This window comes from Podarcis muralis, chromosome 6 (genome assembly GCF_964188315.1).
Source record: "Podarcis muralis chromosome 6, rPodMur119.hap1.1, whole genome shotgun sequence".
Classification (NCBI taxonomy): domain Eukaryota; kingdom Metazoa; phylum Chordata; class Lepidosauria; order Squamata; family Lacertidae; genus Podarcis; species Podarcis muralis.
Genome location: NC_135660.1, coordinates 45,602,660 through 45,628,236, shown reverse-complemented (window position 1 = coordinate 45,628,236; position 25,577 = coordinate 45,602,660). Strand labels below are relative to the sequence as shown.

Here is a 25,577-nt window from a genome sequence, read left to right as displayed (position 1 = left end):
GCCATTGTGCACAGGAGGATGATAGAATCACTTGGAAATTTTGATAAATAGAAGCTATAGTGAATTGCAGGTGTACACATGAAACAAATATTCCACATACATGAAGCTCCTCTTGGAACATGAAGCTGCAGTTACATGACACTCTTCTTGGAAGCTACATCTGATCCAGAACATGGTAGGTAAGCTGTCAAGAGGCACATTACAACAGCGTGTCACCCTCTCTTCTTAAAAAAAGTAATTATTGGGAAGCCACAGCCCAGGGAAAGATTTACCTGAAATCTAGAAGGAGCCTGGGGTAACTCATCACTCCTTGGGGAGAGGAGGACATAAATCTCACACTATGGATCATGTACTTCTCCTGCTAATACTACCAAAGAATACAGTGCAGTGGATATGATTTGTCCTAAAAGACATAAAATAGATCTTGGTCAAAATGTGCCAGTTGAAAGAGAAATGGTCTATGTGTAGATGAAAATTAGGAAGAATAAAGGACTTTAGCTTTCAACTAATTTAGTACCTACCAATAATCTACAGCATGCCTCTAAACTCTATGAAGGGAAAGAAAGGCTACCAGCAGACTCACACCATTCATTTAAAGCACACTCAACAAGTATTAAAAGCATATACCTTTCCCCAAAGAATCTAAGGAAGTGTCGTTTACTCTTCACAGAGATACAACTCCTAGCACCCTTAACAACAGTTTCCTGGATTCTTTGGGGGAAATCATATGCTTTAATTGTATGGTGTGTACCTGCCCTAAGACTGCAATCCTCATACCATGTACCTGGAAGTAAGCCCCATTGAATTCAATAGGACTTACTTCTGAGTGGACATTGAAAGGATTGCACTAGGAGTCCAATTTCCACCATGCTTAGCACATCAGAATGGGCCTGCACCCAAAGCGCTCTCTCAAAGTCCTTAATAGCTTGGTTTATTTTCACATTGTCCTTTGTTATCCTTATCATAACCATTGTGCATCTGCAGAACGTTCAGACCCCTGCTGTACAGTACTGCGAGCGTATGATTGTTGTTGTTTTTTAAAAAAAGAAAATAAGCACTGAACCACTCAATTCTCCTACTCTATGCCTGCACCTTATAAACATTTGTTGAATTTAGCTTTTATATCAGTTACTTTATAAGAACATGAAAAGCCCTGCTCAGTAGCACTTACCTTGCAATGGTTTCCCCCCTTCCATTCCTAAGTGACCAAATAGCTAATCTAAATCCTAGCAATATCTCATTGATTTGTCCACTTTCTACAAAGTTTGTGTTATTATTTTTAAAAAATATCTTTGCAGACTTTGCAGTTTCCCTCTCCTATACTGGAATGTGCACAAGCCAGACCTTATTTTAAAAAGTGAAGGGGGAGGGGTTATCACACTACAATTATCCCTCTACAACTGGGTATGGGGACCTTTTGCTCTCCAGATGTTGCTGAACTACAATCCCCATCATCTCTGGTCATTGGCCATGGTAGCTGGTACTGATGGGCTCTGTAGTTCGGCAACATCTGGAGGAGCAAAGGTTCCCCACACCTGCTCTAGAACTATGTCAGCAGCCATAATATGTGGAAATGCAACTGCACATCTTAAAGGTCATAACACGAAGGCTGAAATGCTATTAGAGCTTGGTCTGAAACTCTGGCTCTGGCTTCCTTCTTCTCGCTGCCCTCATACCTCCCCTTCTTTTTCCATCAAGGCCAGGGGTGGGGAACAGAATCCTCCCAGCTAGTCAGATCCTTTGACTTCCCTGACAACCCTCTTCCATAGGTCATTTTGACAGCTGGGTGAGACCTCCCACCTGCTAGTCATAAAACTGTAGAGTTGGAAGGAGCCCCCAATACTCTAGTCCAACCTCCTGCAATGCAGAAATCTCAGCTAAGGCACCTTCTCCCTGCAACTATGGGCTATACTTTCCCTTTGTGATTTCCCCTTTCTTGCATTTCTTATACATGCCAGGTTTACGCAGCCACACTGGTTTCTTTACGTGCTTCTCATTCTTCTTTCTTGTTGGAATTGTCTGCATTTGTGCCTTCAGTATTTCACCTTTAAGAAACTCCCATCCAACTTTGACTACCTTAAGCTTTCACTTCCCTGTGGATCATGAAACCCAAGAGTACGTGATCACTTTCTCCCAAGGTTCCCTGTACTTTTACTTCAGTGATGAGTTCCTCCCTGTTGGTGAGGACCAGGTCCAAGATAGATTTCCCTTTGCTGGAAAATGAAATTGTCAGTGAGGCTGTAGAGGAATTTGTTGGACCTTACATTCTTGGCAGAGTTTGAGTTCCATCAGACATCAGAAACTCACAGTGCGGTCACTGTTGTTTTCCTCTCCTACATCTTTTACCCATATACTCTCAATCTGCCATCCATGTTCCCAGGTCATGGATATCTTCACAAGTGTACATATCCTTTACTCCTCCATGCCTTCAGAAGAAGATTCCTCGCATTCAGGTCTAAAGCTAACGTAGTGTGATCAGAATAAAACAACATACAAACATGCACACTACAAAAGAAAGGGAAAGCTGTTTTGTGCTCTTTGAGGGAGTGAAATGGGGCTCAACATTGTCGTAATTAAAAGGGGAGAGGAGCGGTGGAAAGGAAGCAAATAACTAACAGTAATGCTATCCATTTGAGCAATGCGCAACAAAATCATGGAAGTTCCATTATTGTCTAAAAGCCACTCAATGTTTGCTATGAGGAGAAATGATAACTACTGTGGCCAGCTTTGCTTCCACACAAATCAGTTGTTAATAACTTCGCGGCTGTGACTCAATGCACTGATGATGCATTGACTCCAGGCATCTGTTAGGCGATCAGCACTGAAAAAATCAGAAGGGCTCCCAGGTCCAAGCTACTTATTATGCTTTTCTGAGCATCCCAAGATCACGCTCCCAGAAATAGCCTCCCCATGAGCAGGGATTGTGACCTAGTATGGAGTGTATGGTCTGCTAAAACTCCGGTTGGGGGGAGCAGAATACAGAAAGTCTGCTAGGGCTGCAATAAAAACAAGCCAGCTGGTATAATTCAATTAAGGCTTTGCTGGCGCTCATAAAAATAAAGAGAAAGTGAATCAATCTCCACTTTCTGGAAGGTCATGTCCCCAAACTCTGCCCCCCAATTGCCGCTGAAACACCTCATTTCAGGGGTGATAGGCTAATTTTCAAGAAAGGAGGACATTATTGCCAGGTCTGGATGTCTCTGGCACTAAAAAAATATTCAAAACATTCATGAAGGAAGCCCCTGGAATTAAAAATTCTACAAACCTGCTATGCCATATTTGCTTACTTTGCATTATTTCTGCTAGCACAATATTGGGAATGTTTTATAACAAAGGCCAGTGATGGAGGGGAATTAGAGGGAAGGGGGGGACTGGGGGTCTGGAGGTGGAACAGGGTAGCCAAACCAAAGTTGGCACCATTGCCTGTGGAGGCTTTCTTCGTCTTCGGTTGCATTAGCACAGAGTACATGGCCAAGTATAATATGGCTAATGGGAAAAGCAAGAGATTACAAAACCCTATTATATATACACATACCAGGCTAACAGCAGATTCAGATGGCAATAAGAATTAATTTGAAAAATGGCTACCATCTGCTGCCTAGTACAAGTTTGCTATACCAAGGACTTCTCAGAAGATACAGCTGTCTCTCTGAGCTTATACATTCTAGAACCATTTACAATTAGTTCCAAAAGGACTTTCTTTGCATTAGGCATTGATTGGATGTCATCTTTTTAACATATTCTAATATGTACAGTATAATTAATGTTCATATTAGCAAAATAAAAATAAAAATCAGGGTCTCTGATAATGCATGGTTCCCAAACATGGGGAGACCTTTAAGCATGTTTTTATTAGGTATTTGTAGCATTTATATCCTACCTTTTCTTCAAGGAGCTCTTCCCACTCAACACAGAAAGGGCACAGGTGGAATGGATGGAGGTGTTGGGGACAAGGCTGGCATATGCATTGCAGCCTCATGGCCCCTACTTGGGTTGCCACTCCCTCTTCATGCATAACACCTGAACAGAGCTTGGTAGTGAAATTAATCCCTCCTACAGGGTTGCCAACTTTCCAACCAGTCTCTGTAAGTGTGCCCTCAACAGCAACACTGCAATTAGCTATGCCATTAAAAGCTTTACCAGCTAATTGCTACATATCAAGATGTAGTTACAGTGGAAAATGTTAGTGGTTCTACCCTCCTATAATCCCTTGATAAAATTTGCTACACTGCCTCTGTTGTCATCTGAATATTACAAGTTGTTCATTCAGAGAACAATTCAATACATTTTATAATAAAAGATGAGTAAGCAACTGTATTTAGAGAGAGTATACTAGCAGAGAATGGCAGCTGAAAATGGAGCAGAGGGAGAAGTTACTAAAATGAGGCAGGGTCAGCAGATTTTCATCAGCAGATGTAAACGGGTAGCCAAACAAACCTGGAATCAATACACTTTATGAAATCTATATGTTAACATGTTTACCATTGTACATAACCAAAGACAAACCATTTGCTATTTTTAGATGCCTCTTTATTATGCACAATGCATTCTTCTCCTGTGCGTCCATCACCAACACGATTATCTTGTATGCACTTACACCGTTTGCTGCAGTCCTTGGGAAATAAATCAGACTGCGACATTAGCTGCAGTCACATCACGAAGGAAGATCATGCGCACAGGAGACTTTTTGAAACTCTTTATGCCTGCTGTATTTATATCTCTCTGCCTATAAGTGTATATAGATAGGTAGATAATACATAACATTCTGCATGACACCCTCGTATGATTTTTCAAAATTATTCTTATTAACAACAATTATCCATGCCTCAGGGGACGCGGGTGGCGCTGTGGGTAAAACTTCAGTGCCTAGGACTTGCCGATCGTATGGTCGGCAGTTTGAATCCCCGCGGCGGGGTGAGCTCCCGTCGTTCGGTCCCAGCTCCTGCCCACCTAGCAGTTCGAAAGCACTCTTAAGTGCAAGTAGATAAATAGGTACCGCTTTATAGCGGGAAGGTAAAAGGCGTTTCCGTGTGCTGCGCTGGTGCTGGCTCGTCAGCTGCAGCTTCGTCACGCTGGCCATGTGACCCGGAAGTGTCTCCGGACAGCGCCGGCTCACAGCCTCTAGAGCGAGATGAGCACGCAACCCCAGAGTCGGACACGACTGGCCCGCACGGGCAGGGGTACCTTTACCTTTACCTTATCCATGCCTCAGAAGGCATAGCTGCAAAATGGGAAGAGGCAGGAATGCAGTATCGCCAATATACAGCGATTCTTTCTAATCATGAAACGAATGTCTCATGTTTCCTTCTCAGTCCTCCTCCTCACATACAACATCAATTGAAAATGTCACCATCCACCCTGTAACAGGCACATAGTTTTGGCTTTGACTCCTCTGCCTGCTTTGTCCCCCATATTAAGTCCCTCACCAAATCACATTGCTTCTCTTATTGAAATGTTTCAAAAACATGTCCTTCCTTTCTGTCTTCTCAGTAAAACCCTGGTTCCTGCCCTGGTTGTCTCTCAGACTAAAGGAGTTTTCTCCTCTCTGGTCCGGCATTGTTTCACCTTGAACCCCTCATCTCAATCCAGCATGCTACTAAGCAAAGCATTCACTTCTCTTGTTGCTCTGATCAGGACTTTTCACGATATTTCTTTATCTCATAATATTAGAAACTGCTAAGGCAGCCAGTTAATGAACAATTATAACAATTAATGAGCGTTTAAAACACCTGCACAACTGTTACTTGGCAACCGTGGATTTGTTGAATAAACGAACAACTAAAAAAAAAAAAGTCAATTCAGTATTGCTAGCTGAATAGACACTTATCACAGGTCTTTTCAGTCTATCAAGAGCCAACCCTTCTCTCTGCTTAATATATCCGTTTTCTTTCCTTCTCTCTTCTTCCTTAGTTCTCTCTTCAGTTTCTCTACTCCACTGTTTCCTCTAGTCTTTGCTGCTCTCCAAAAGCTCCACAATTTCTTTTATATCTATTTTGCACAGCCCACAATGTAGGATCAGGCATTATATATCCACCCCCACCTGACGTTACATACATACATCCTGTCCTGTATCCTGTATCCTGTATGTGTTAGTCCTCTTAAAACAAGGGCAGCTGTAGTGACCTCCTTATACAGTGGTACCTTGGTTCCCAAACGGCTTGGCTCCAGAACGCCACAAACCTGGAAGCAAGTGTTGCGGTTTGTGAATGTTTTTCATAAGCTGAACATCCAACGCAGCTTCCGCAGCTTTCGATTGAGTGCAGGAAGCTCCTGCAGCAAATCAGATGCTGTGCCTTGGTTTTTGAACAGTTTCGGGAGTCAAACAGATTCCTGGAATGGATTAAGTTTGAGAACGAAGGTTCCACTGTATTGTTAAGACTCCAGTTCCCATTAGCTTCAACCAGCATGGACAATGGCATTTACTATCCCTGCCTTAAGGCATCCAGAACCACTCGTCATTATAACTCCCTCCTCAACGTAATGTGTCCATGTACCAACCTACTAGGAAAAACAAAGTTCATGGAAATTTTAGCCCTTTCCCAACACATCCTATTTTTTCGTGACTCTGTCCTAAACCACCAGATTCCTCCAAGCACCATTTGACCCACTGTGTTGTTCCTTGTTGCCACCCAAGGAACCAGTATTTTGTAAATAAATACTTGGCAATCCAATTCACACACAAGCACTCTCACATAGTAATTGCTAGCAGGGCCTGTGATAGTCCAGGGTACCAAACCTGGTAACGGGGCACTCTCAAGCTGTTAACAGCTGAAACAAATAGTATGAACAGCTGTAAAGCTGACATTGCTGACCTGTGTTGCCAATATCATACTATCATTGTATGTGTGGGAAGGGGAGAATTCACATCATCTGTGCCGGTTCATCAATTGCTGTGCACGTTAGGAATTCTGATGTGATCCATGCATGCACGTTATCACCTTCTGTTATAGGGATAAATCATGCATGCAAATCATGCATCAAAGTTGTGAAAGGAGCTACAAATGCCGTTTTTAAAAAAGATAAACAAAAGTTGAGTAAGTGGAAGAAGCGCCAAATATATCCTTGTCTGGGCACCGTTTGATCTAGGCCATGTCTTAATGGTAGTCAATTAAAAATGAACTGGAGGTCCAGACTTGGCCTCTGCTCAAACAAATGCATTGCATTTCTGCTGTTTAGACTCAATAACTCAGAATACACCACACAAAACTGCAAGAAACTCAGAAAGTCCATTCTCCTTTTTTATGTACTTTTAAACTTTAATACCAATCTTAAAAATAATCATTGACTAATAATGTTTAAGACTTCAGTTTTGTTTTCAGAGAAGTGGGAGGGACAAATAAATTATTGGACAATAGTGAAATAAACCTTTCAACATCAAACCAATTTACAGTAAAACACAGTAAAATGCTGCCTGATTGAATATACATTCCAGCTTTAAAATACTTTATCTCAGTTCATACATATAAATCTAATACTAGGCCTGAACTCTGATAGTCATGAATCTTTCTTTGCAAAACAGTACAAACATTAATGATTCACTGTATTTTTAAAAAGAAAAAAGAAAACTTTGTCCATGCACTATTTCTCCACAGAAAAAGCAGTGGAATAATCTTAGCATGCCATCCAAATGTTCTTCTAACTCTTTATTCTTGTATCTCTTTCTGGGACTATAGCTGTGATAAAAAAGCCCTTTCGCTAGAGTTTCTCTCTAAATTGAAACTGACTTTCAGATGTCTGGAAAGCTAACTGACCTAATCATATGCTAGCAAACAGTAAAAGTGTTTCAGGAGTTGTCACCTCCTTGTATCTCCAGAAAACTCATTCCAAAGCAACAGAGAGGCTCAAGTTGTCTTTCTGTAGCACCACACTACAGTGACCCCCACACTGGCAACCTCAAAGTTGGGCTACTGTAACTTTCTCTGTGTGAGGCTTCCCTTGAAGCTAGTTCAGAAGCTGCATTTTGTGCATGATCATATTGCCAACGTCTACAGCAGGCATAGGCAAACTCAGCCCTCCAGATGTTTTGGGGCTACAACTCCTATCAACCCTAGCTAACAGGACCAGTGGTCAGGGATGATGGGAGTTGTAGTCCCAAAACATCTGGAGGGCCGAGTTTGCCTATGCCTGGTCTACAGTCTGGAAAGGTTTACAGATGGTTTGCCAGTTTCATCAATACATAGCAACTGTAATTAGCAACACTTATGCCATCCATGGGACGCGGGTGGCGCTGTGGTCTAAACCACAAAGCCAAGGTCTTGCTGATCAGAAGGTTGGTGGTTCGAATCCCTGCGACGGAGTGAGCTCCCGTTGCTCGGTCCCTGCTCCTGCCAACCTAGCAGTTCAAAAGCACGTCAAAGTGCAAGTAGATAAATAGGTACCTCTCCGGTGGGAAGGTAAATGGCGTTTCCGTGCGCTGCTCTGGTTCGCCAGAAGCGGCTTAGTCATGCTGGCCACATGAGCCGGAAGCTGTACGCCGGCTCCCTCGGCCAGTAAAGCGAGATGAGCACCACAACCCCAGAGTTGTCCGCGACTGGACCCAACGGTCAGGAGTCCCTTTTATGCCATCCATATTTTGCTTTTTTTTCTTCAACATAACTCTCTCTGCATCACCACCACTCCAGTTCCTTCTGTGGGTCTTCTCTTTTGTCAGATGGAAGTGTGCATACAGTGGGGTCCACAAAGGAGGGTGAATTTTTTTTACCAAGGGCAGTGTCCAATGAAGTACTCTGAGCCCTCGACAGATCTGCTCCTGAGGGTTGGAAGGAAGCCCCAGAACATATTTATGGTGACACGTAGAAAGAGGAGAGGGAGGGAACATTCTGTTTTGTAGACAAAAAAACCCCTTCTATACTAGTTGAGCTAGTACTTTGCTGGATACCATCCAAACATTTTACAAGTTGGCAAAAAGTGGGTTGGGCAATACTTCCATTGGTGGACCCAGAGTTTCCCAGCAGCTGGTGTTCAGAGGCAGACCACCACCAACAGTGGAGGCAATTCTTTATCATCATGGCTAGTAGCCATTGATAGCCTCGTTCTCCATGAATTTATCTGATCCTCTTTTAAAGTCGTCCAAGTTGGTAGCCATCACAAACTTGATATTCTTCACCTTAAACTGTCCTTTTGGGCTGTTTGTGTACCTGATATTGTGCAATTTTTCTCTCTCTCTTCCTTAAACTCTGAAAAGTTCCCAAAGTGCAAATTGTTCTCTTTTTTTAAGCATCCAGCACATTATTTTCTCCAGCACTGTTCACATTCTGAATTGGCTTTCATACCACACCACTTTCAAGACGATACGATGAAATTACAGGGGAGTTACGGTCCATCTGTCTCTGGAAATAGTCTCTCTCTGTTTGTATAATTTGCCCGTGACACTCCATTCCCACCTCTACTATTTTATCTCAATCTGCCTAGATGAAAGGAGGAGCTGCAATGTGTGAATTTAAGGAACTTGTTAAATGTATTTAGATCCCTCAAGCCCTGCCCATCTGGAATCCACTGGATGAGGCATCTCAATATGAACATGCTAAGCAGTACAAGAAAATACTATAGCTGTAAGATTTTAAGGTGACTATATTGCAGTGTAACATGGAACTCATTTCTGGGTTTGCTTTTGAGGAAACCTTGCTAGGTCAGCTAGACAATTGCTCATCTTTGTCTTAGAAAATGAACTCACTATAAGTTGCGCTATTTTAGAGTGTGCTACATGCTGCTGTTTCTCACTGACAGTCCAATGGCCATTCAGTGCTACAAAAGCCAAAGTAGGACACAGAAAGTGCTGCAGCAATGTTAAGCTACTTGTCTTTGCTGACTTTTCCTCATCTTTCTCTCACCTTCTGAGTCTGCACTTGCTTCTTTGTTTGTGGCTTCTTGGTTTTTGTTTTGGTCTTCAGGCTCATTGATTTGGGGTTCTGGCTTCTGAGCTCCAGACTTTTCAAGTTCCATGAAATTGTGATGGTAAACAGGTTATGCAACATAATGCTCTTTTATCAGTGGATATTCAACAGAAAAGTGGAGGTCATCTTCATGTTTCTCAGAGTGAGGCAGGGAAGCTCCAAACATTACTAACTTTAGCTCCTCTGTGACTAACTTTAGATCACAGCGGGAAACAACTCAGTGGGATCCCCTGGACATTATCCATGCTACATAAGTTTGTTTCCCACTTTACCTAGTTTATAATGGTCAACATTGAGTTCTATCTTTGAAACTGAGTAGGATTGGCCCAATTTGCTTCTGGTTGGCTTTTGGCTTGCCGTGATTAGCTTCCTCTTGTTTCTGCTGCAATACTGGGCCCAATTCAAGGTATTAGTAATTCAAGGCCCTAAATGCCTTGCACCCAAGTACCTGAAAGAGCACATAAATGCTGGTTCATCAGCTATGTATGTCTGTTCCTGGATCAGGATAGCCAGGCCTCAGTTGCCCATGCTTTTGTGACCATCTGGCTTGACTACTGTGATGCGCTCTATGTGGGGCTGTCTTGGAGGCTGCAACTAGTGCAGAATGCGACTGCTAGGTGAGTAAGAGGGGCAGCAAAATGGGACCATGTGTCACTGGTCCTTAGAGGGCTACACAGGCTGCCAGTGAGCTACTGGGCCCAATTCAAGGTATTAGTAATTCAAGGCCCTAAATGCCTTGCACCCAAGTACCTGAAAGAGCACATAAATGCTCAGAGGCAATTCTCAATTTCATCTAGCCACTGTCAGTGCAAAGAAGAGGGGTGGAATATTATTTATAATACTTGAAATTCAAGCACAATGTTGTACTCTGTAGAGATATAGATATATATTAGGCACTTTCAAAGGTGAAAAAGCAACAAGATTAGGCAAACCTTTCTTGTAATAAAACAAACAGTAAGGCACTGAGCAGACATGGTCAGATTCAAAGTACATTAGAAGGCATCTTTGGATCGATGGGGCTTTACATAGAGAAAACATCTTCATATCCCAGTTCACAAACTGCAGTAGAAGAGCACATCGGTTAAGGGCCAATGGTACTTTAGATATCAAATTACTTCACTTTTTAACTGTGGTCCGAAGAAAGGGTTCAGTTGAGCCAGGATTGCAATCAGCCGGAAGAGGTAGCAGTAGACAGCACATGTCACCAACATTGTGTTGATAACACTCCAATTAGGCCCCTTAGGCACAAACCATGGCAGGACACCGCCAACCACTGCCCAGAACATGCTCATGATGGTGATGGACACCGTGAGGCCGCCATACGCCATAGCCGGCGTATGCTCCCTCTTGCTCCCTCCCTCCCATTTACCCAGGCATTTGATTGCTGAAAGTTATGTACCTGGCAACCCTGAAATTAATAATTTCGGAGGTGATTACTTTTAGGAGCCTTAAACTGTTTTTTTAGAAGTTTTAATTGTATTAGTATTGATATGTTTGCTGCCCTGGGCTACTCTGGAAGAACGTGCAGGGTATACATCTAATAAATAAATAATATGCATTGTCTTGAACTCCTTGAAAACAAATCCCCTTGCAATAGGTGGCTCAGCTTGAATCATAGAGCTATTTGTTTTGCAAGCACCCTCAGGCCTAGGTGCCAGATTAAGACATTTTTATTTGCCCAGACATTTTAAATTGTTTTTATGGTGTCTGTTCTGCTTAGTAGTTTTGCATTTATGTTGCCTCTCAGTTTTATTGTTGTTTAAAGGACGTTATTATATTGTATTTTTATGATTGTGCATTACCCTGGAAGCTGTTGAATGAAGGATAGTTTAGAATTTATTTTTTAAAAATAACTAACTAAAAAAGAGTGAGAATCCTTGCACTTACCTTGTTTGGAAGAAGAACAAAACTTGGAATCCCATGTTTTCTCTCAGGTCATCTTAGTAGATTCAATACTGCATATACATCTGCACTACATACAGAATTTTTCTTTTAATCAATTGCCTAGACTTAGACACCAATATAATCTAGCGGGATTATTGTTCAAGATTGTTCCTTTCCTGGTTATTCCAACCAAATACATAATAATAATAATAATAATAATAATAATAATAATAATAATAATAATAATAATAATAAACCACTCTACTGAGCTTGTTTTGGGATTACTGTCTCCCTTACAACTACTAGTCTTTCTAAAATCCATTTTAAACTAAATAGCTTCATAAAAGGCCCATTGTGAAAAGTAATTGGTTTGTGGGACACCCCAATAAAAATAATGAAGAGACTGCCAAAGGCAGTTTCCTGAGGTCAATTATCTTTTTGTTCCTGAAAGTTGGCTAGTAGTCAGGTCTAGCATTCCATTTTACAGGTATGTTAATCAGGTTCCAGGTGGTGACCTACAAATCTGACCTCATCAACTGCCATAGGAAAAACAAACCATCAGAGTAAATTCTTCAGGCTATAAACAGTGGACAAGTGCACAACTACCTTGACAATCACCTCACTGAAACAGTACACAAACTCACCTGAAAAGCAGACACGGTAGTGACAAAATGTTGTGTGGTTAGCCTGGAATTCCAATTTGGTACTCAGGTTACCCTGCATGTGTTGCATCTTTGGTGGGTATCTCCTGAATTGCTTAGTAAACCATTTCCTGCAAGGACACTGGTTCTTGTTTGGCATAATACTGTTCATTTAAATGCATGCACATTCTGAATCACCACTTACTAGTGAAATAAACTTTCTAGTAAAGGTAAAGGGACCCCTGACCATAAGGGCCAGTTGCGGACGACTCTGGGGTTGCGGCGCTCATCTCGCTTTATTAGCCAAGGGAGCCAGTGTACAGCTTTTGTGTCATGTGGCCAGCATGACTAAGCCGCTTCTGACGAACCAGAGCAGCGCACAGAAACTCCGTTTACCTTCCCGCCAGAGCGGTACCTATTTATCTATTTGCGCTTTGTGCTTTCGAACTGCTAGGTTGGCAGGAGCAGGGACGAAGCAACGGGAGCTCACCCTGTCGCAGGAATTTGAACCACCGATCTTCTGATCAGCAAGCCCTAGGCTCTGTGGTTTAACCCACAGCGCCACCTGCGTCCCAAACTTTCTAGTGAGGAAGGGCAAAACCAAAACTGTTTTAAAACTGGTCAGGTGACAACTGGGTTTGCTATCAGTGAAACTGATTGTTCAATGTACTTTGGCCAGAAAGAAAGGGAGAGAGGGAGCTTCCAAGTTGTGCTAGCATGTTGCAGTAAAGCATTAAAATAGTCCTGTGCCTCTAAGGGTAGCCCTATTATTAGACAGAATTGATGTGGGTGTCATGAAACGGCATCAATTTGTAACTTTAAAATTTACTACTGATGCATTTTTCTTTCCAGAGAGAGATGCTTATAGGGTTTTCTCTCTCAGGTGCCACCATAACTTGCCAACCTGCACCTTGACTTAGGGAAGCAGCAGCACAATTTGCTGTTCTGTCTCCTGAATAAAAATACCCTCAACTGGCTCCAGGTGCCCCCTTAAGGATCAACACATTTAATGTGGCAAAAGTGTTCATCTTGTCTACAAAAACTCATGCCAAGATAAATTTGTTAGCTATTAAGAGCTCACTGGATAGTTTGGAATAGTGTATTCTGAAGGGGATCTAATCACAGAGTTGAAGGTATTTACTACAGACCTCAGCATATTCATCTAATCCAAACCACACTTTGCCACATGCTGAGAAAATGTCACAGAGGTAAATAAAACAGACAAAGAATATTAGAATTGCATTCTGAGCCTGGAGCTGAGTTCAAGGGATACCAATGTGAGAAGGTGAAAGGTGCCGAAAGCACACACTGCTCACAGTAAGGTTGGCTTGCTGGCAGATGATAAAGGCAGATGGAAAATCACTTACCCTGAAGCACTGAAGTAAATTACGAGAGAGATCCCCTGAGAAGACATGAGGTGAAGCTCTTGATCAGAGAAACAACACTGGCATGCATTTCCCCTTGATATTCCTTGATTTGAATTTTCAGTTTTGTAAAGGGCACCGGGTTGACAGCCCTAGAAATGTGCATCTGTTCCTTTATAAAGCAAGCAGTGTTGAGATGCTGGCACTTACCTGCTGCCCACATGGCCCCAAACCAGACTCCAAACCTGACAGTTTCATCCCCCCCTTCACCGTTATGTCCATTCCCTAACGTTTGACCTTTAATTATAGTCTAATGAATGAGGTACTTTTCTGAGCAGAAACTGCTTTATAGCAATTTTCCAAGAAATGAGCTCAACAAATGTGTCTTGTTCGTTTTTAAAAAGATATCCGGCACTTTTTACTCCCATTTTTGCCTCTAACACCCTTTGGAAATGGCACTGTGAAAGTCTCACACCATATTTCAAAAAGTAAAAGCCAGGACACACTGAAAATTGTTGAGCTTTTTAAGAAGACCCCAAAATTGTTGGGGGGGGGTTTATATACAAAAATGCCAAACTGACTTGCCTTAGAAATCCTAGTAATGCAGAAGTTTGGCAGCCCTAACAACATCTGTGTGACAAAATCAGGCTGCCTGTATAAGCTGTCCTGCATCATCCATCCCTTTTTGCCATGTGGGATTAGCCAGCTGCCATTAGGAGCCAAGTAGGAAATTTTGGGGTGACTGCTGAAACCACCTTTTTTCACCTACTCCATACTGCAAATCTGAAGAGTTGTTGATCAATTCAATAGGCTTTTCCAGCATAACAGGCATGTGGTGCAGCCATGGAGGGGACTTGGCTTCACTTCAGTGGTGAGCACTGAAACAGTACAAATTTGGTGAAGGGATGTTTACCCACTCCCATCATTATAGCTGACCAACCTTGTGGAGAGTGGATATGGTGCTGATGAGGCCATCCCTCTGAATGCTAGACAGCAGGAGGAGATGGTTCTGCTCCTTAGCTTGCAGTTTTAAGTGAACAGGCTATCAGGGCACTGATCACTGATCAGTTACCAGACAGGTTAGAGGTGCTGAACATGGATGGTAAAGGGAAAAGATGTTACTCTTCACTAAGGTAGATGACCCACACTTTTTTCTAGTTTTTTCCCTTGCAGGTCCTTAATTAAAGTGTGACCTTTAACCTCAAAACCAGCCTCACATGCTCATTGCTGGTGTGGAGGCAATTTGACAGTTTGCATTTCGCAGATATGAATTGCCAAATAAAAAAAGTAATTTGACCAAGACAAACCATTCTTACTGTGGAATGATTGAAATCTGAACCCCGTCTTTCTAATTGAGCACTTATTTAAGTGGGCAGTAGCCACACATCACAAACCCCTTTCCTTTTTTGCAGAACATCAGCAAACACAGCTTGACCATATAAAAACAAAATTCATATTCACCCAACCTTAAAATCTGCTGGGAATGATCCAGCTGAAGTAAAGCACTTTTCAGCTTGCTCATACATATGCTTCCTCTGAAGTTTAATCCTCTTGAGTTGAAAAGAATTTCCTTCCTGGTAAGTTTTATTAGGAACTGTAGCCTTACAATTTCCACTGACTTAGCACATGATTGCCTATCTCAGTTGAAATCAACAGAGGTTAAAAGTGCTTTTCTTTAGCTGGATCATGCTGACATTATACAGGACAATGACTCAAATATCCTTGGAAAATATGAGCTCACTAGGAACCCGATATGACGTTTCAGTTATGCTTTTGCTGCTTTCATTAGCAAAAGGGTCAAGGTGTAGGGGGAAATGAGAGCAATGATTCTGCTAAAGTCAGCATACATCCTTTTATCCTACGAGGAGCCACCTGTCTATACAGAAACATGCCAGATTACCTGCTGGTATTAATAAACTTAGCTTTGTTGACTCTGGTGGCATTGTGCCAGGGTAAAGCAGCTACACCTTCAACTATGTATTGTTCCAATTTGTACTGAATGGAGACAAATTTCATTATAAAGAAAACAAAATAAACACATATGCATATAATAGCATTTTAAGAAAGTTGTGAAGATGTTTTGGGAAAGAATATAAAAAACCAACATGTCTAAGGGCTTACCCACAAAGCTGGCTCAGATGTTCTTCTTCTGATTGCATTTAATTCACCAATGCAGTACTGGTAAGATGGATGCTCCAACCTAAATCAGTCTCTGCTGGTCCATGCAGCCGATGCAGCAAAGATACTAGGAGTTGTACATTGCATATTTTGTTTATAGTGGGTTGATTGTTATGATGGTAAGAAAATGGTAAGAAATATAATTTTAAGTATTCACTGGTATCTTCAGGAAACAAGACACGAAAGACAGAGACCCTAACAAGAATAATAATTGCTTCAGAAATTAAAGACAATGGCAATTCCTCCAATAACTAAGTATCTTTGTCCTTTATATAAAAGCAAAATGATTCCCCATCACAGATTACTTGATTTCTATGAAATAAACACTTAACATTAATAGTTTTCCAAAGGGGCTTTAATATACAATTCTGTATTCCACCAAACAAAAGATCAATATCTTTGCAAAAGTTTTTTTTAATGAAATATTTATCAGGCTCTCTCCTGGGAGTTTTTTATCCCTGAGGCAAGAATACATCAAAGACATTTTATTTTAAACTCTTATCCCCATTCTTCAGCACCTCACATATTGACATTATTAAATGGCTTGCTAATGAATGTTAATTAAATCTCTTTGGTTGAAAAGGTTTTGGTGTGGGGAGGTATATATGATGTAAAATGTAAACAATCTTTAAATGTTGCAGAACTAAATCAGTGTCTTCCTTTTAACAGGTTCGAAAATGTAAGGTTGGTTATATTTAGACTCTAGATTGAGAAACAAATTAATGAAAGATAGGCATAATCTAAATGTACAGACAGTCAAAGATGTTGCCATCATACTAGCTAGCTAGCATAAAAAGGAAATACATTCACCAGTATGGGCTTAATGTTATCGCATACCTTCCCAATGTTCCTAATCAGTTTTGAGAATGACTTTAAACTTTCACAGATTAATGTTGTTCCGATAAAGTGATGAATTCTAAGCTTTATATTTTCTTAAGCTAAATTATTAGCATTCTAGTTATTTTTCATGTTTTTTCATGCTGAAGAAGAGGTAGTTTAAGCCAATATAGATATGGATATTTTACAGTTGATTACAATTTTATATGCAATATATTTACTTGGAAGCATGTATCACTGATTTCAACTGAACTTACTTCTAGTCTTGAGTACTTTGAAGTACAACAAAAACTGTAAAATCGAAATATCTGCTCCAAATATATCTATAGGATGGGGAGTGACTTCATTATGCGCAGCATTCAACTAACTGGGCATAAAAAATAGCATTGCCTATGCCAGAATGCTACCTTTAATGAAAGAACACAGTAACCTCGAAGAAATATTTTGCTACAAATTATTTTAAAAACCATAATATTATTTAATCTGTATTCAAAAACATTTTAGTTCAGCTGGACATGCCAATGTCTCTTTTCCATTCTAGTGGATGAGGTTTAATGATGCCATAGTGTTAGGCTACAATTTTGGGAGGTGGGTTGCTAAGCGGGAAACCACCTCCGGTGAAGCGTGAAGTTCTGGCTCTCGTTCCTTGGTAGTCATGCTCTATGTTACTCAAGGCTCTCTCCTTTTCCCTTAGGGATAGAATTAGGAAAGAAAGAAAGAAAGAAAGAAAGAAAGAAAGAAAGAAAGAAAGAAAGAGGGCATATTATTACATTTTTTATCTCAGTATCATTTTGAAAAGTTCCAAAAGTTTTAATAGCAGCAATAGCTCTATCAGGAGATCATTAAAAATAAGTTGATGAAAGCTTGTTTAGCTAAACAACCACAATTAGATGCCTGTTTGGATCTAATTAGGTGACTGCTTACGGTACGCAGAATTATTAAAAATTAGAACTAAATGAGCTCTCCTAATGTTACCCCCTCAAAATGGTCACAGTTTCTCATTAAAAGAATAATAAATGTAAGACTTGGAATTTCTAATCTTGGCACTGTTCCTCCATATGATTATTTGTTTTTCAAATAAAAAGCTGAAATCATCAAAGGCAAAAAAGGGATTTTTTCCCCCTCTTTGTTGAATTTTAATGAAGAAATTGTGTTAGCCATTTTCACCATTTAACAGATTTATAGAGATAATTATCCAGTTCTTTTTACACAAAGCCAACATTGCCTATATAACTTTGAACTGATAGGTGTGACCATTAGACTTAAAGCCATAGGAAGAACAATCACAACTTGAATTTAGCAGCCTTAAGAGAAAGCAGCATAGTTTAACTATCCACTCAGATATTTAATGAGGAAAGGGGGGGGGAGCCAGGAGAGCAATGTGAAAGACACATTTTCCTGAACTGAGATGTACAACTACATAAATGGAGCAAAATGTTCAAACAAATTTATCAGATCACTGTAAACTGGTGGTACTAAAGCACAAAAATGCTGTATTATATTTTTTTCTAACAATTTTTAAAAAATCTTTGGACTTTTGATGGTACAGACCAAAGCCTCAAAAATGTCTGAAGCTAACAATAGGTTGTATGTATCCAGTGCTAGTTATCCCCAAAGCATACCCACTAAAATTAATGGGCACGGTTCACCTAAGGTCCACTACTTCCACTGCATATATTTTGAGTAGAACTTACGTTGGATACAACCCTATGGTTCAAAAAACTAAATAGTTTCCTGGAGAACATTTTAAATTTGCTTCCTAGTAAATGTTTTCTTTTAAAAAGTAATTCAAGGACTGTGGCACTGAGGAAAAGAGAAAGGGTGAGATTGTTGCAAGCATGTATGCAACTGTGCACCAAACTCTCCTAAATAATGACTAATGTGCTGTGATCTCAACATGCAACAGAGAGCAAGAAGCAAAAGAGAGCTTATGACGATTTTCTGTAGCAGTCCCACAATCATGCCCTACACTGCAAATTTATTCAAGCTGTTATAGACACTGGACTATATACTACACTAGAAAGAAGTAGCTAAACATGTGCAGGTCCCCTTGACTACATGACTATTTTGGAGGCAGAAGGAGAAGGAAATAGTAAGAAAAAAAATAAAAAAGAAGAAAGGAGATAGCTTAATTCTCCTTTCTGGACTTATAAACATAATTTACTATGGAAGTGGCATAAAACTGACAAAAATGAAAACCTCATAGTACCGTATGTAATACTCATATATATCTAGGCGTAACTCTATTCCTTATAGATGGTCCATTGCCCTTTAAAAATATAATAGTAGCAGGAAATGAAATTCTAGAAATAAAATACGGCAGAGTGAATTTCTTCCCCTGTAATGCTGAAATGGAAAAGCTAGGCCCAGGGTTCAAATTCTAAAGATTGTAGCTGTTTTCAAAAGGACACTTAGCTGTTGGAAATGGATTGCTAGACATTATGGTAGCTTTGTGTATTGATCATAAAGCCCCAGGAAGGCCATTAGCCACGAACAATTGTTGCTAATTCCAAACATCAAGGCAACATTATGCCATTTGCAGATGGGCAGAGGTCGCCTTTGATTGCTGACTGTTTTGCTAATTCAGTCATCAGAACTGTTTGCTATCTAAAAACATGAAGTTCGGGTGGTAAAGGAAGTAACTAGTTTGAAATCAAATTCCATATTCCTAAATGGGTACTAGTGCAGGTTCTAAAAATCACGTTCTAGCACAGGAAGGAGCGAAACAGGAATATATTAAATTATTTGAACTGCCCAATGCACATATAATTCATAGATGGGGAGAAGCATGATTGCAAAAATCAAGACTGGTGACTGAGAACAGAATCAAGAGACTATTAGATCAAGTAAATAACGTGTAAAGGTAAAGGTACAGTGATGCCCCGCAAGACGAATGCCTCGCAAGATGGAAAACCCGCTAGACGAAAGGGTTATCCGTTTTTGAGTTGCTTCGCAAGACGATTTTCCCTATGGGCTTGCTTCGCAAGACGAAACGTCTTGCTAGTCTTGCGATTTTCCCCCCGCTTCCCCCCCCTTTTTCTAAGCCGCTAAGCCGCTAATAGCCTTTTAGCAGCTAAGCCGCTAAGCCTTTAATAGCCGCTAAGCCGCTAAACCACTAATAGCGCTAATCCGCTAAGCTGCTAATAGGGTTGCTTCGCAAGACGAAAAAACCGCTAGACGAAGAGAATCGCGGAACGGATTCTTTTCGTCTTGCGAGGCACCACTGTACCCCTGCCCGTACGGGCCAGTCTTGCCAGACTCTAGGGTTGTGCGCTCCTCTCACTCTATAGGCGGGGAGCCAGCGCTGTCCGCAGACACTTCCAGGTCACGTGGCCAGCGTGACAAGCTGCATCTGGTGAGCCAGCGCAGCACACGGAACGCCGTTTACCTTCCCGCTAGTAAGCGGTCCCTATTTATCTACTTGCACCCGGGGATGCTTTCGAACTGCTAGGTTGGCAGGCGTTGGGACCGAGCGACGGGAGCGCACCCCACCACGGGGATTCGAACCGCCGACCTTTCAATCGGCAAGTCCTAGGCACTGAGGCTTTTACCCACAGCGCCACCCGCGTCCCAAATAACGTGTACATGCAGCTAAATAAGCATGTGTGTGATCACATGAAGTTCTAAACATGGGGTTTCTCTCATGTTAAGTGGTTTCTGCATAAGCAAATTGCGATGTTTGAATGGTTTTGAATTGACAGGTGTGATATTGAGAATTTCCAGAAGCAGGGATGGTCCAGGGCATGGGTAGGCAAACTAAGGCCCAGGGGCCGGATCTGGCCCAATCACCTTCTAAATCCGGCCGGCAGATGGTCTGGGAATCAGCGTGTTTTTACATGAGTAGAATGTGTCCTTTTATTTAAAATGCATCTCTGGGTTATTTGTGGGGCCTGCCTGGTGTTTTTACATGAGTAGAATGTGTGCTTTTATTTAATAAATAATAATAATAATAATAATAATAATAATAATAATAATAATAATAATAATAATAATGCATCTCTGGGTTATTTGTGGGCCATAGGAATTTGTTCATTATTTTTTTCCAAAATATAGTCCGGCCCCCCACAAGGTCTGAGGGACAGTGGACCGGCCCCCTGCTGAAAGTTTGCCAACCCCTGGTCCAGGGTTTTGTAATATGTAGCTGATTTTGGAAGACTGACTATATACTCTGTTCAGATTCCAATGTGAAGGAACAAAGCCCTCATCAATGAGAAACACCAAAGCAGTTATTGACATCCGTCTGTCTTGAGAGACAATGGAATGCGCCTTCTGGGGTGAAGTCAAACTGCTAACACCCCATACACCAAACAAAGCAGTGATGGGATGCAATTCAATCAAGTCTGGAAATAGCAAACTCAGAGAGCAATTCAGCATCAAGCTATTATGATCATTACATCAGTGCAAGCATTTTTTCTTGGAAGATGAAATGATCTCCCCTTTCCTTCCCCTACAGCCAATTTGGGGGTGGAAGTGGGTGCACAAGGTATGTACAGGGGAGAAGGGGGGAGCCCTGTTGCACTAGCAGGACTCATTGCACTGTCTCCTGCTAGTGCAACTGTTTACTTGAGTCTGGACCAACATAAAAAGACCAGAACAGAAATTAAATGCAGGGGGGAGGAGGGCAGGATGTGGCTGAAAAAAAGAGTTGCAATTAAAGGATTAAGAAAACTGGGCACTGACATGGGAAAAGAGATAAAACTACACTTGGGGGAATTTTCACACAAGTAACTTACAGGAAGTACTCAATATTTGGCAATTTCACATATCTCACCAGGGGGACATGTATCCACACACATGAGATTGCTGTCATAATCTGATCTCAGGAGGGCAGTAATTTATTATTAAATAATGTAATTATTACCACCACTGGTACTATCACTTACTTGTTTTCATGTTCCTTGCGTTTTTGGGTGAGGTATTTCTTCTTTACATTTAGAAGCTCATTGGCAAGTCTTTCAATTTCATATTTGTATTCTTGACTCTGTGATTCATACATGTTCAATTCAGAAGACAAAACCTTAAAAAAACCAAGAACAAACAAATGCCATGGGTGCTTTGTTGTCTTCTTGTACCTATACGGCTTTTATAAATAATTGTTATTTAAATCTGTCCCTGCACCGGGTAACAATTCTCTCATTCTGCATCATCATGATGCATTAATTTATATACTGCTTAGTGTCTGGATGTTTGTAAGCAGTTTACAAAGCATAAAAACCAGTTTCACAACATGGTTAAAATACAGAATCATTAAAAGCATGCCATAATTAAAATACACAATGAACAGCTTAAAATACACAATAAAACAATCATTTAGTTTCATTGATACCAATATTGATAGCAGTTATTATATACAAACTATTTCCATTTGCACAGTACATGAATAGATATACTATACTTACTGTGACATTCTGATCTTTTGAGAAATTCAAGAACAATATTCAAGTGGCTTAAAAATCATAAGGCTTAGAAAAGAACAAATTGAATGTTTTGTACTTGTGTTTTTGTTTCTCTGAGTTGAATCAGACTAAGTTTACAGAGTAAACCCCCTGAAATTAATGCACACGACTTACTTAGATTCAAGTAGGTAGCTGTGTTGGTCTGACACAGTTGAAATAAATAATAAATAAATAATCCACTAGCACCTTAGAGACCAACTAAGTTTGTTCTGGGTATAAGCTTTCGTGTGAATGTACATTTCTTCAGATACCAATATTGAATATTGAATATTGTTCTTGACTATCTCAAAAGATTTTTCATACTATCAGAATGTCGCAGTAAGTATAGTATATCTATTGATGTGCAGTGCAAATGGAAGTAGTCTGTATGTAATAACTGCTATCAATATTGGTATCAATGAAACTAAATCATTGTTTTATCGTATCTGAAGAAGTGCGCATGCACACGAAAGCTTATATCCAGAACAAACTTAGTTGGTCTCTAAGGTGCCACTACACTTTTTTTTTTTTTTTATGACTAACTTAGGTCCATTAATTTCAATGGATCTGCTCTACCTTTGTTGGCTACAACTCTTTGACCATAAGCATAGACTGCTATTTTAGTTTCAAACATTACTCTATGAGCCCACAAACTTTAAAACAACCCAGACAACTAATTGCTGTGTTTTATCCAATGTCTCCATAATATGTTGAGTGCAAAAGCCAGCACAAAAACCTTAATAGTCATCTCCTATCCGAGGTATAAGCTGCAGCCTTAGTTATTACCACCTATGGCAAATGGGTATTACTTTTCACGCTGCTTTCCTTAGAATGCGTAAACAGGGATGGGAGGAGGGGAAAGAATGTACTCTATTGTATTTTCATGCAATGAAAATGAAGGAAGAGCACTACATTACATATTAGCTGTTGCTGCTTAACATGGTGCATCAAGCGGTTCCAGGAGGCATAAACAAGCTTTTCTCACCCAAGAAATCCTGTCTTACAGTGACAAGGGGTTAAGAAAGATTACTCTTGTCAGCCCTCTAATAAGATGCGAGACTAATATAAGTCAATGCACCGTTAGAGAAAAATGAAGGATTTAGCAATGTTTTCTCAATCCGTTTCTGCTAGCTTGTTAAGGACAGAAGGAAAACTGTTTTGACGGGGATGTTTAAAAAAAAAACTCATTTAAAAAGGAAATTAAGTCTCGTATAAAAATCTGGCAGCATCTCCAAAGACCCAAGTGGGATGCACATTTATAGTAATAGGCTGTAAATTTATGCTCTAATTAGATTTTAATTTCTTAATTTTATAAACAAATATTATACCATGAAATGCAAACAACAATGTTAGGAAATTCATACAATAGCTTTCTTCAGAACTGTATGTGTAAAGAACTCATGGGCATTTCCCAAAAAGCACAGTTCATGTGATTCATAAGAATAGTTATGCTAAATTAACGGTAACGGTAACGGTACCCCTGCCCGTACGGGCCAGTCTAGGGTTGTGCGCCCATCTCACTCAAGAGGCCGGGGGCCAGCACTGTCTGGAGACACTTCCGGGTCACGTGGCCAGCGTGACATCGCTGCTCTGGCGAGCCAGAGCCGCACACGGAACGCCGTTTACCTTCCCGCTAGTAAGCGGCCCCTATTTATCTACTTGCACCTGGAGGTGCTTTCGAACTGCTAGGTTGGCAGGCGCTGGGACCGAACGACGGGAGCGCACCCCGCCACAGGGATTCGAACTGCCGACCTTACGATCGGCAAGCCCTAGGTGCTGAGGCTTTTACCCACAGCGCCACCCGCGTCCCCTATGCTAAATTATGGATCACCAAACTTTATGATAGTGGCAGGTTTTTTTCTGTTCTATTTCCTAATGATCCCAACATGGAATTTGCTTTTTTCAAAGCTGCCACACACATCTTTATCAAGTTATCCACTATGACCCTAAGTCCCATTCCTAGACAGTCACCATCAGTTCAGATCCCATTAGCATATATGTGAAATTAATCATTTCCCCCCTATTGTGCATCACTTTACTCTTGCTTACATTGAACTGCATTCCCTTTTTATTGCCCATTCAACCAGTTTAGAGAGATCCTTTTGAAGCTCCTCGCAGTGCATTTCCATTTTAACCACCTTGAACAATTTGGTACAATCAGGAAATTGGGCTGCTTCACTGCTCATTCCTAAGCACAGGTCCTAATGCCTATCATTGTGGGAGCTCCACTTTCTACATCCCTCTGTTGGGAGAACGGTCCATTTACTCCTACCCTCTGCTTCCTGTTTCTTACCCAGTTACTGATTAATAACAGAACCTTTAGTCATTCCATAACTGCTAAGCTTACTCAGGAGCCTTTGGTGAGGTATTGTTTCAAAAGTATACAATATCAACAGGTTCACCTCTACCAATACGTTTGCTGACACTCTCAAAGAACTCTAAGAGGTTAGTGGTACAAGAACATAAGAACAGACTGCAGGGTCAGGTGAAAGTCCCATATAGTCCAGCACTCTGTAGTCCGAGTGGCCAACGAGCCCAGGGAAAGCCCACCAGCAGTGCAGCTGCATTCTCTCTACCCAACAGCTGGTATTCAGAGGCAAACTGCCTCTGAAAAAGACTTTACCAAAAGCATGCTGCTTCTGCTTCGATATGTTACTCAGAAGAATTCTGCCTCTGAATGTGGAAGTCCCATTTACCTTTCTGGGGTGACAACATACTTGTAGTTCTATTCTTAAAGTACTTATCCATGAATTAAGAAGTATACCTCCAGGTTCCAAAGACTTTTCAGAACACAAGTCCTTATGTCCCTGACAACAATGATTTCCTACTTCCTGGGGCTGCGGAATACAAGCTATCTATTTCTACACTCACTATTTATATAATGAATTATTGGAAATGACTCTTACTTTAAGCTGCTTGGTCTTCTCCCGCAGAGTGTGCCGATACAACTGCAACTGTTCTGCTGCTTCTGGTCCAGGCTGACGGGCCAAGAGGTGCTTCAGCTCTACATACAGTTTCTCCTTCTCCTAGGAGACAAGGTGAGATGAAACCAATTTGGAAGTTACGATTGTTCACTTGCCACCTTAGAATGTATGTAAGGAGAGGGAATGCAAAGACATGAGAACAGAAATATAAAAACAATCCAGACCATAAAGATTTTCATAAGCTAACTGTTTTGGTTTAGCTGTGGTGCTTTACTTCTTCTCAAACAAAAAATCCTATCTGCTATCTTAGTAAATATGGTTTATCCTGAGTCAATTCCTCCAACAAGTGAGTCCACTTCTACCGATGAATCTATTTTGCACCTGTACTACACCAAGTGGCTACCAGCAAGCATATGAAAAT

At 40.8% G+C, this 25,577-nt stretch overlaps 1 protein-coding gene and 1 pseudogene across 1 annotated transcript in view; both read right to left on the bottom strand.

Moving 5' to 3' along the window:
• Window positions 1-10,389: 10,389 nt before the first annotated feature.
• Window positions 10,390-11,221, bottom strand: LOC144328121 (V-type proton ATPase subunit e 1 pseudogene; annotated as a pseudogene).
• A 5,076-nt stretch (window positions 11,222-16,297) lies between these two features.
• CFAP58 (cilia and flagella associated protein 58) overlaps window positions 16,298-25,577 on the bottom strand; it is an 86,394-nt gene continuing 77,114 nt past the window's right edge. The window contains exons 16-18 of the mRNA XM_028730340.2: window positions 25,139-25,258; window positions 21,681-21,814; window positions 16,298-17,486 (exon numbers count right to left, since the gene is read on the bottom strand). Coding sequence (XP_028586173.1) covers window positions 17,366-17,486; window positions 21,681-21,814; window positions 25,139-25,258 — 375 coding nt within the window. The 3' untranslated portion in view covers window positions 16,298-17,365. The remainder of the gene's footprint in view (window positions 17,487-21,680; window positions 21,815-25,138; window positions 25,259-25,577) is intronic.